The sequence below is a fragment of the Taeniopygia guttata genome, chromosome 12 (genome assembly GCF_048771995.1).
Source record: "Taeniopygia guttata chromosome 12, bTaeGut7.mat, whole genome shotgun sequence".
Lineage (NCBI taxonomy): Eukaryota > Metazoa > Chordata > Aves > Passeriformes > Estrildidae > Taeniopygia > Taeniopygia guttata.
Window position 1 is genome coordinate 8,680,385 of NC_133037.1, and position 11,013 is coordinate 8,691,397.

At 42.1% G+C, this 11,013-nt stretch overlaps 1 protein-coding gene across 1 annotated transcript in view; it reads right to left on the minus strand.

Moving 5' to 3' along the window:
• PRKAR2A (protein kinase cAMP-dependent type II regulatory subunit alpha) overlaps positions 1-9,288 on the minus strand; it is a 59,686-nt gene extending 50,398 nt beyond the window's left edge. The window contains exon 1 of the mRNA XM_002188654.7: positions 8,817-9,288. Coding sequence (XP_002188690.1) covers positions 8,817-9,066 — 250 coding nt within the window. The 5' untranslated portion in view covers positions 9,067-9,288. The remainder of the gene's footprint in view (positions 1-8,816) is intronic.
• Between the last annotated feature and the right edge of the window lie 1,725 nt (positions 9,289-11,013).

Sequence of the window (11,013 nt, forward strand, 5' to 3'; positions counted from 1 at the left end):
ATCACAGGGATTTAAGAGATGCTCATAAAAAATACAAGTCACGTTTATGGATTTTTATCATAAAGTTACAGGATATCAAGATTAGAATCAAAAACATTGTGTCCAGTGATGTTTAACACTGCAAAAAAATGGTCTCTGAATAGGATTAATTTTTAGCATTTTATAACAAAACTATACATGGAATCTTTCCCCCACCCCTCGCCAAAGGTGTGAAAGACAGAAGACTAAATGTTTATCTATTCTAATAATCCATCTTTCATAATTTATAAATTATATATAATTTATATGTGAGACATACAAATGCTTAAAAATTTTAATCAGAAATACTGGTAACATCAAATGTTTAAAAACTGTTTCTGAACAATTACTTTCTTCTGAAAAAAAAAAAATAATAAGGGGATAATTCAACCTTAGAATTTTCATTCCAGGGCTGTACAAGAGAAATCTTTCAAAGAGGGTACCCCCATACCATGACAACCAGAGACTACAGATGTCCTTGAGGAAGCAATTCTTCCTGAACTATCATAATTAGCATAAGTGTTGCCACAAAAATAAGTGTTTACTGGAGCCTCACCAGGAAAAATAACACAAAAATATTTGTGGGGTTTTTTTTTTATTTCTTCTATGGAACACAGTTTTCTCAATAGGAAGCAGAAAACAATATGCTGTCCCAAGGGAGGAAGAACCAAAATGGAAATGAAGAGCCATTGTGACATCCTGCTTTATAGCAGTTTGTCAATATGCAATCACCAAGAATGAGGAAATTGGCACTACAGCTGATTCAAAAATACAGAGGAAAACTACAAAGCAGTTTCTCAACCCTCATCCAAAAATCACATTTCAATCCCCCTACAAACTCCACACATGTTTTTACAATGTTCTGCAATGACAACACTCAGATCCAGAAGGACAGAGCAGTGCCTGGTAGGAGAATATGCACTTTCCAATTTGCAATCCTAACCCTTCTTCACATGACAGTTCACAGTAGAATTCTGTGACAATTTGTTCAGTTCTGCTGGTCAGGCCCCTGATCTGGACTTCACCAATACCCAAAAAGGAATGCAGGGTTCCAGACTTCTGTAAGATGACCTCACACCAAAAGCTGACATCATGCCAGCCCTGCAGGCTAGAGACCATTTCTGAACAGAAGCAAAGCTGTTCTGCAAGCCACCAGGAAATAAAAGGACAGAACAGAGAGTGCCTTAACATTTCTTACAAACCCCAAGGTTGTTGTTGGTTTTAAATGACAATAAAAGCAATGTTACAGAAGTAATACCTGCAGGTCCCTACCTCATGCCTTGAAGAGCTGTTCCTAAAAATGTTATTTCCCCCAAAGGGAATTTCCACATCTATGCACAGAGAGCTGCCACTCTCAATCATTTACCATTTCTACACAAAAGAAATGCCCCTGTATGGAAAGAGCTCACAGCAAAACTGCAACTAATAAAATGCTGGCCTTTATTATACATGATTTATCGTGTATTTATGAAACAGAGGCCAAATCCTAGCAATGTGAAAACTGTAAGACAGGGTGATTTCCTCTAAATCTCCTCTCTCTTTTAAGTATTCTTCCCACTACAGCAGAGAACACTGCCATCATCTTCACAGTTCTCACAGGCAAAACACGAATGACCACAAAACAGCTGCTTGTTCTGCACAGTGGATTTCTAGAGTTTCTATCCAATGGCCCCTCTTTCAGATCCTTATTTTTAAAAGAAAAAAAAAGCTTTTGCATTAAATGATCTCATAAGCACACAACCTTTATTATTATTACTATCACAGTAAAACTATGCAAATCTTTTATGGAAGAGCATTTTGTCCAAACTCAGATTTCCCAAATTTCCCCCCACTTGCTTTTCTAACCAATGTTTGTTTGATTTATTATTTCCCTTGTCTGTTTCATATTATAGAGTGTATAAAGGTATGAAAACTGCAGACTGGAGAAGAACACACACCATTTGCTGTGGAACTGACAGTAACTCAGGAAAAAAATTAAATCTACATGAATCAAAGAATCTTGATGTACCAAAAACCACCGAACAATTGTTACATACCAAAGAAGGACTGATGCAAAGACAGGCATGGAACACAAAGAACCATAACTAAAGATATCTAAAGGACCATTACAGAGGAAGGAATAACATCTCTCTAAAAGAGGAACCAGTACGTTCATCGAGTTATATTTATTAGTGTCTCCCTCTTCTTTCACAAGGAAATATGAATGATCATTCATGAAGCTGAAAACGTTACTGAAGCCAGTGGGAAACATTCATAGCTCATCTTGGCTACATTTCCAGTCTTCATTTGAATAATGAGCAACTGCTCTGTCAGACATTAACGTTTTAATGACTGACTGGTGAATAGCTTGAAGTGAGCTTGTTCTCTGCTGTCTCCTCTTCCCCGAGATCTCCATTGTTCTATTTTAGGTAAGAGGATACAAGAAAACTTCAGTATTACCATGAGGGGAACAATGACAGAATTGTCTCAGAGTTCTAGTATTAGTTTATGAAATGAACAAAAAATAGCAAATTTTAATTGAAGCTAATGTTCGGTACAATATCTAGCACTGATAAACAAAATCTGCCTTTAGTTTAATTTTAGAACCATCTAGAAAAATACAATTTCAGAAGTTTCATACAATTTTTCTTACAATAAACTTCTTTAACATGGAAACACAGGCTTTTAAGAATTCAACTGGTATTTATAATATTTATAATGGCTAGTTACCAACTTCATAGTTAGTTATACTCTTTTAGAAGCTAGTACACAGAGTAACTGCAGAATACCAACAGAGCAGAAACAGTCAAGAATTTATCTGTACAGTCATAGCAACTATCTAAAGCTCCTTCAGAAAATAACAAGCCTAAGAGTTATGTGAAAAGTTACTGGTATGCAACAGACTACAGGTATATATTTAAAGGAAATTTTAAACCAACAAAAAAAAAAATACTGCATGCTTCCTCACATTTTAGGGCATACTGATCACTTAAAGCAGAACAATTACGTCAAGCCACTAACTACAAACTGAAGTAAGAGGGTATCCTTCTCAAGAGATCGTAAGGAATAGCTAATAGATGCTTCAGGAATATTAACAGTGCTGAGGGCAAAACATTACAAATAACTCTAAGTGTACTACATAAAAATTGCAAGACATTTAGCTTTGATAATTAATATAGAAGTTCGTCCTTCCTGATGTAAACCAATATACATTTAGCAATATCCAGGGATATTTGAATTTCAGTCAACCCATTTTACATCTCTGTTTCTCAGCCAGTCAGCACCTTTATCCCTTTGCTTCATACTTCTGGTTCTTTTACTATCTCAGGTAAGGACATATTACAGACACATTCTCATTACATTTCCTTTGTACAGAGGACTACTGATGAAACATTCCTTCAAGCCCCACTGAGCTACAGTTGCTGGCTTCTACATTACTTAGTTCCAAAAATTCCAAGTCTAACCTTGTAATACAGTAATTGCAACCTTAAGAACAAATGCTGAAAAGCAATTTTATTGTGATAAACAAATACAGAAACAAAAAGGCCTCCAGGAAAAAAAAAAAAAAAAAGCATTTACATGCTCTGTCCAAGCAACTAAAAAGAAGTAAAATCAGTCTTCCTTAATACTTAGTTTATCTTCAAAATTCCCCCATGAGAACAAGATAAATAGAGGGAGTGAAGTTCCATTAGTACTAACAGCAGCTACTCTACTTAATCCTTCAGATTTAAGTCATGAAGAACCGCCTCTGTAAAAGCAAAGACATGTGCAAGTATAGCAGCTGCACAACGGTAGTCCTTCACATTTTTTATGCTAAGCACATTCAAGATACTGTGCTGCCAAAAATTAATATAATTAGAAAATTAAATGCAGAGATATATTCCTCTTAAAACACAGATGCATCACTAATACTTTGCTTTACAACTGATTTCATGTCATTGATGGAGATCAAAGAATAAATAAAACTCTAAAGCTTCTTCTATACCTTCTGGTCACTAGGCCTGTTTGAACATACCTTTTAGAACATAAAGCAAGAATGTGCATTTCTTTTCTTTGTATTCCAAATTCAAAGGTTTAATGCAGTCAGAAAATAGAATTGTTTAAGGTGGAAAAGACCTTTAAGATCACTAAAGCCAACCATTAACCCAGCTTTTTCCTCTACCTCCCTAAAAACCTAGAGACTACTTAAGGAGAGCATAAAACACCTTTGTTATAACCACTATTTTAAAAAAGCTTTGCAGAATTAGTAATTATCACATTATGAGAGTGCTCACTGTGCTACCTAGATTTTAAATACAGTAGCTACTCTTTGGACTGAATTTGTATTGCACATTTGAAGAGAGATTACTGTGCTTTCCTCCCAGTTAATTAACAGTTAAGGACGAAGTAGGTAGGTGAAAGCACTAGTAAAAAGTTCAAAGAACTTTAATTTTAAAGATGGTAACTCACAGCAACATGAGCAATGAATCTGATTTACATCTGAAAACTTGACCAGAATTTTTCAAAACTCCTGCTATTCTTCTTATGCTATACTGCAAAAGTTTAAACATCATCCAACTCCTTTAATTCAATAAATTTCATTGAATTATTTCAGGGAAACAGCAAGAAGTTATGCCTAACCTGTGAATTGATGTAAGCAGAGCATAAATGCATTGTGATTGATATAACACAGTGATCAGTTCAGAATAAGAAAGCATAAGCAAATGACACTTAAAAATAAGAAGATAAGCAATCTAAAACAGGTTTAATTTAATACCAAGTGTTTCCATTAACAATTAAAAAGTTAAATATTTCAAACGTGCTCTGAACTCTTATTCTGTACCACATTCAAGATCTAACGATGTAAACCAGCATTTCTCTACTGCCTTCTGCTCAGATACTCTACTGATGTTTTAAAGATGACATTTAGCAAATCCTCGAATTTTAATTGAGAAGCTCAGTGCAGAGCTAAAGAATCTTTTCACCTGTCCATCCAGATCCATATGCACCATTTCCTGTCACAACAAGACAGCATTCTGAAGAGGATTATTTCAAAAGCAAAACACTAAGAAGGGCTCTCTTTTGCTCAGGGAGCAACTGAAAAGCACATCATCTTTCTTTCAATATCAAGGCAAAATCCTGAGAAAGAAGAATTTTATTTGCAATAAAATACTTGTAATTAGTTGAAACATCTGAGCTGCTTAAATTAGTGTAACCACAAAAATATTTCAGTCCCATTGTTAGTTATACTCAATACCCCCAAGAACACATACAGGTGGTTTTATTGTTACAAAAATTAAGACAAAACAGGAAGTTCATAGTGCAGCACTTTGCACCTTAGTGCAACTGCCTCAAAGGACAGGGAAGCAGAGCCTCTGCCCTCCTTCAGGTGTGCTCCTCAACAGGAGGTGTCCCAAAGCAGTAATTCAAACAGTGAACAGACCATTTCTGTGGCATTAATTTCAGTCTTAACACATCCATTCAGAGCCTGCTTGTTAGAAGTACAAGTGTCATGGTCAAGGACCCACTTTAAGAATACGTATCAGTCCTTGGTTACATTCTCAGGCTGAGTTTTGAAGGTCTTGCTTTGCACCTTTCCCAACGCTCCCAAAGTCCTCAATTTTGCAGTTATACCAAACAAATAAAGGCTCTGAGGAAAATGTTGTATCTCTTAAATTCTCTCCACAGCCCAGTGGATAACTGTTTCTGGGGCCTCCCCCACAACTACCATCACTTTATTTTCACACATGCCTTACAATGCACTCTGACGAACAGCCACATCCTGACGTCCTTTGATCACATGTACAAAAACAGTTAAAATGAAGGATGAAACTCCAGGGGGGTCAGACAGGAAACATAAACCTGGAAATAATTTCCTAAGTATCACCTAAGAGTGTTCATCCTAAGAGAATAAAAGGGGTTTTTTTGGGTTGTTTTTTTTTTTTTGGTTGGTTTTTTTTGTTTGTTTTTGCTTGTTTGGTTTTTTGGTTTGGTTTTTTTTTTTTTTTTGTAGCCTAGCTGGTTTCAGTGACTTTTAACACATGGATGGAGTTCCACTATGGCATCACTCTGACTACTTGAAGACATTTGCCACAAAGATTACACCAAAAGCCAGGACCTCCTTCTGACTTATTCTTGCTTCTATTACCGTATGCACTCAGCATACAAAAAGCCCCACATAACTTATCTGAAATGTTATCTCAGTCTGAGTGCGCAGATGCAGCCTAGCGACACACACAGATTTAACACTGGGCCAGACACACACACGAAGATAAGCACATTATTTCTAAAGATCTTTCCTACTGCCAACATATACAATAAGGGTAATTATTTAAACTAGCTTTAGGCTTCCTTAACATAATAACTTAGAAAAACAACAGCTCAATTTCATCTTTTTATTTATAAACAGATATGGAAATGTGTTTAAAAGATCCATTTGACCTGTCACAGCAACTCAAAGGTAACAAAGCATAACCTAGGAAAGCACAGTGAAAATTCACTGAAGTCTTTCCTAAACTGCCTAAGATGGAAAACCGCAGTCTTTATAAACAGCATTCTGGTCCATCCAATGAGATTACTGGAGTCTCTCATTTCCCTATCTCTATATCTTCTTTAAATACTAAGCAGATATAAGCACCCAGGAGCTTGTCTTCCACAAGGCACAAGTATTGTCCTACTTATGACAATGACTGGGTATCAGAACCGCTAATTTAAAATTTTTCATTGATAGAGACATTACAACAGAAATCTAATTAACACAGCCATGGTTGACTGTCATTGTTAACCAATGCAAGAAATAATCATTTTCCTGACCCTCCAGAGGGATCCTCACCTGCTGCCACAGAGAACATGGCACTGTTCCTGGGAAACCACAAGGGGGGAACAGCATGGGTTTACAGATAGGAAGCAAAACAGCATTACTGACAGTGGCACTTGCACAAAGGGCTCTACTACAAGAAGTGACAGTGCCCAGCCTTGTTAATTTAATTTTCTCTCTGACTAAGATAGAAAGATGATAAGCAGAAACATGAAGCAAAGGAACCACCCTTCTGCTTAGGACAGCCTTGCTGTGTAAAGCTGCATTTGAAAAGCTGTAGGGCACCATTAAATTTTTATGTCTTTATCTGGAAACATTTAACTTCAGAGGATCCCTCCAGCTGCAGCTGCAACATTCAGAAAGAAAATTTTACACTTACTTCCCTGAAGACAGTATTTCAAACCCCAAATCGAGGTAAACTGATCACAAAATAGCCAAACTGCACCCAAAGACATTAGACTTTCTGGTGGAGTGGGTTTTTTGTTTGGTTCTGTTAGCTGGGATTTTTTTGGGGGGTTTGGGTTCAATTTTTTTTAAGGAAAATATTAAATACAAAGACATTGTACATTTTTAAGAATTACATTGAACTATCTATTGAATTTTTTCCAATGCGGAGTTTAATTTTAAAATACATTCTGCAAGAAACTTTAACTTCTTTGAAAATACTGCCGACTTGGTTGAAGGGCAAAAAATCAGTAATTTCCATAAATCTGTGCTCATTTTTGAACATTCCCTTAAATTCAGTTCAGTCACCACCAGTGCCCACATCTTCACCCTTCGCCTTTCATCCATTCTTCTTCCTGCCCTAAACAGAACTTCTCTTTCATGAGAAAGAACATCCAAACCCAGACACTGATTGCAAACTGGTTTTCAATTCATTCTGACTGTACACTTCATTCTTGTCCTCTCACACATTCCATGTCCTGTTTGTCTATTTTCAAGAGCTTAAGATACATTTCACTTTTTTAAGTTCCCAGCCTAAAAGTGCTGCAAAAAAAAAATAGCTGGTGTCTCAATGCTTCCTTAATAAAAACAAATATTTGTTCCACAGCTTAATTTCTTCCTGTTACTCTAAAACTGTTAAGCAGGGAGTAGATGTTAAGAGCACACTGCATCCACAAGGTGACATTCAGTAATTGGTCTAAAAGAGGATCCTCTATCAATAAAAGTCAGAAACCTTTATGTTATAGGTCAAGGGCACAAGACCTTCAAACGAGGGCACGGAAAGTTCAGGGAAAGCACGCCTTTTCTCACCTTTCCCTCCCCTTTAAGTTACCTTCTATTAATGAGAAAGTATTCCTTCCAAAAAATTCTGGGTGTGCCAAGTACCACCATTCACATGCATTTTAAATAACTTCTAACCCTGAGGCTCAATTACAAACACTCTGCATAGCCTAAAACACACAGTATAATTCTGACAGAATAAAAAATTTCAGTATCACATCACATTTCATTGTCCAGATCAGATTAAGTATCTTTTCCACCATCAAGACTAGCAGTATGAACAGCAATATACAAGTGGCTTTGAATTTTAATATGCTGCTAAATAGCGAAAGTTGTTTCAGCGCTTTTTAATAGCCACTTTAAATACACAACAGCGGCAATAAACCACCCCAGTTTCCGCGAAAAAATCCCAACCACTCCGGTCCACAATGATTTAAAGACAGAAATGTAAAGATAAGTACAGAAGAGGTTGCACAATAACACATGATCTTCCCTATCACATGCTTGGCAGCGCGCTCGCTGCCCGGCGATCCCCGGTCAGACCCCGGGGCACTTCGGCCGCCCGGGGCAGCGCCGGACACTCGGGCCCAAGGCTCGGGGCATGCGGGGCTCCCGGAGCACTCCGGCAGCGCCCGGGGAGCGGCGGCGGCGGCGCGGGGCTGCGGGAGCCGGCGGAGCCTCTCCCCCATTCAATCCCTGCTCGCTGCCCGCCCTGCCCAGCGCGGGCACGGCGGGGAAGCGGCCCTGGCTGCAGCCCCGGCAGGACCCCGCGCCCCCTCCGCGCAGCGCCCGCACTTACGCTCGAAGTCGGAGTCGGACTCGTCGTCACCACGGTCGGGCTCCTCGTCGCCGTTGGACTCGGTCTGCATGGGCTCCCCGTCGAAGCTGACCACCCTGCGGCCGCCGCCCGCCTCCTGGTCGCGGGCATCCCGCAGGCGGGCGAAGTACTCGGCGGCGAAGCCCAGCAGGTCGGACGGCCGGTGCCGCAGCACCTCCACCGTGTAGCCCTGCAGCAGCTCGGTGAGGCCCGGCGGGATCTCGATGCTCATGGTGCCGGACACCCGGGAGGCCCCCTCGCCTCCCCGCCTGCCTCCCTCCCTCCGTCCGTCCCTCCCCGCGACCGCGGCCGGCGGTGCCGCTGGCGGTGGCGGTGCGGGCTCGGGGCCTCCCAGACGAGCGCGGACCGACTCCCGCCGCTCCGGTCACACGAGCCGCGGGGCGCGGAGGGGAGGGACGGGACGGGGCGGGAGCGGCCCCGCGGCGCAGGCGCGGAGCGGGCGCGGGAGCGGGCGCGGGGCTGCGGCCGCGCGTGCGCGGGGCCGGGGGACGGGGGGGGCTCGTGCGTCACCGCGGGGCGCGGCGGGGCCGGGGCGGGAGCGGGGGAGGCTCGGCGGGGAACGGACGGGACGGGACGGGACGGGACGGGACGGGACGGGACGGGTCGGGTCGGGTCGGGTCACTGGGTCCGTGCCTGAATGGTTCCGCTCCCCGGAGAACTGATGGGCGCCCGCCGTTCCGCGCCCGCCGGACGTTAAAGCCCGGTCCCGGTGGGTTGGGCCGGGTGTGAGCGGTGTCGGGGAACCTCCGGGCCAAAGCTGGCGGCGGGATGCGGAGAGGGAAGGAGGTCAGGCCGGCGCCTCCTCGCCGTCGCTGCTGCGGTTTTGCTTTTCTCTGCTTTCACATCAGTGACCCCGTGCACTCATTTCTTGTCAGAATCACAGAACAATTAGGTTGGAAAAGACCTCTGAGATCACAGAGTACAGCCTTTGACCAAACACCGTCGTGTCTAGACCATGACACTGAGTGCCACGTCCCGTCTTTAATCCTTAAACACGGTCAAGGACGGTGACTCCACCATCTCCCTCGGCAGCCTGTTCCAATATCTAGTCATCCTTTATGTGAAAGAATTCCACCTAAGGTCCAACCTAAACCTCCCCTGGCACAGCTTGAGGCCATGTCCTCTTGTCCTTTTGTGGGTGTCATGAGAGAAGAGACCAATCCCCACCTGGTACACTCAGGTACGGCTAGAGAGCAATAAGATCCCTCTCGAGCTTCCTTCTCTCCATGCTAAACAGCCCCAGCACCCTCAGCTTCTCCTCACCAGATTTGTGTTCCAGACCCTTCCTCAGCTCCATTCCCGTCTCTGGGCTCAGTCCAGCACTTTAGTGTCCTTCCTGAACTGAGGAGCCCAGAACCAGACACAGTAGTCAAAGTGTGGCATCACCAGTGCCAAGGACAGAGGTTCTCCTTCCCCACATGTGAGCATGGGATGGTGTTTCAAAGCTCCCACAGAAGCAGGAGAACGAGGGTTTTTGACCTTGGTCAGATCCAATCAAACTTCCATCCAGATCTTGTTTGGAGTTTTATTTAGGACCTATGACCCCCAGGTTCTTGTCAGAATTATGTCATTAGAGAACAATTCTTAAGTCAGTGCAAGGTCTTCACACCTTTTGGTAAACACTGAATAGAGCCATGATACAGTCTGAAAAGGTGGCAATAGTATTGTTCTGATAATAATAAAGCATTACAGATAAGAATTGCAGTAAAATTAAACACAGAATCATAGAATGGTATGGTTTCGGTTGGAAGGAGCCCTAGAGGTCACTTAGTTCCAAACCCTCTGCCATGGTCTGGAACACCTTCCACTAGACCAGGTTGCTCCAAGCCCCATCCAATCTGGCCTTGAAGGCGTGGGGCATCCACAGCTCTGCACGACCTGCACCAGTGCCTCATCACCCACACAACTGCTGATATGTGTGAGCTTTGAAGATATCCATTCATATGCCGTTAAACGCTATTTATTCAGATTTTTGCTTGTGTTTGTTGTACAAAACCTGTTATCTGTGTGTACAAGGGAGGTTTGGCAGATGCCCAAGGGCTGCATGGAGTGAAACCATCAGCCCTTAAGGTTTGACATTGCTGGGAAGCTTGTCTTGGGACAAAATAAACCTGTGCAAACATGACTCAAGGAGAATACGGATGTTGGCTTAGTGACA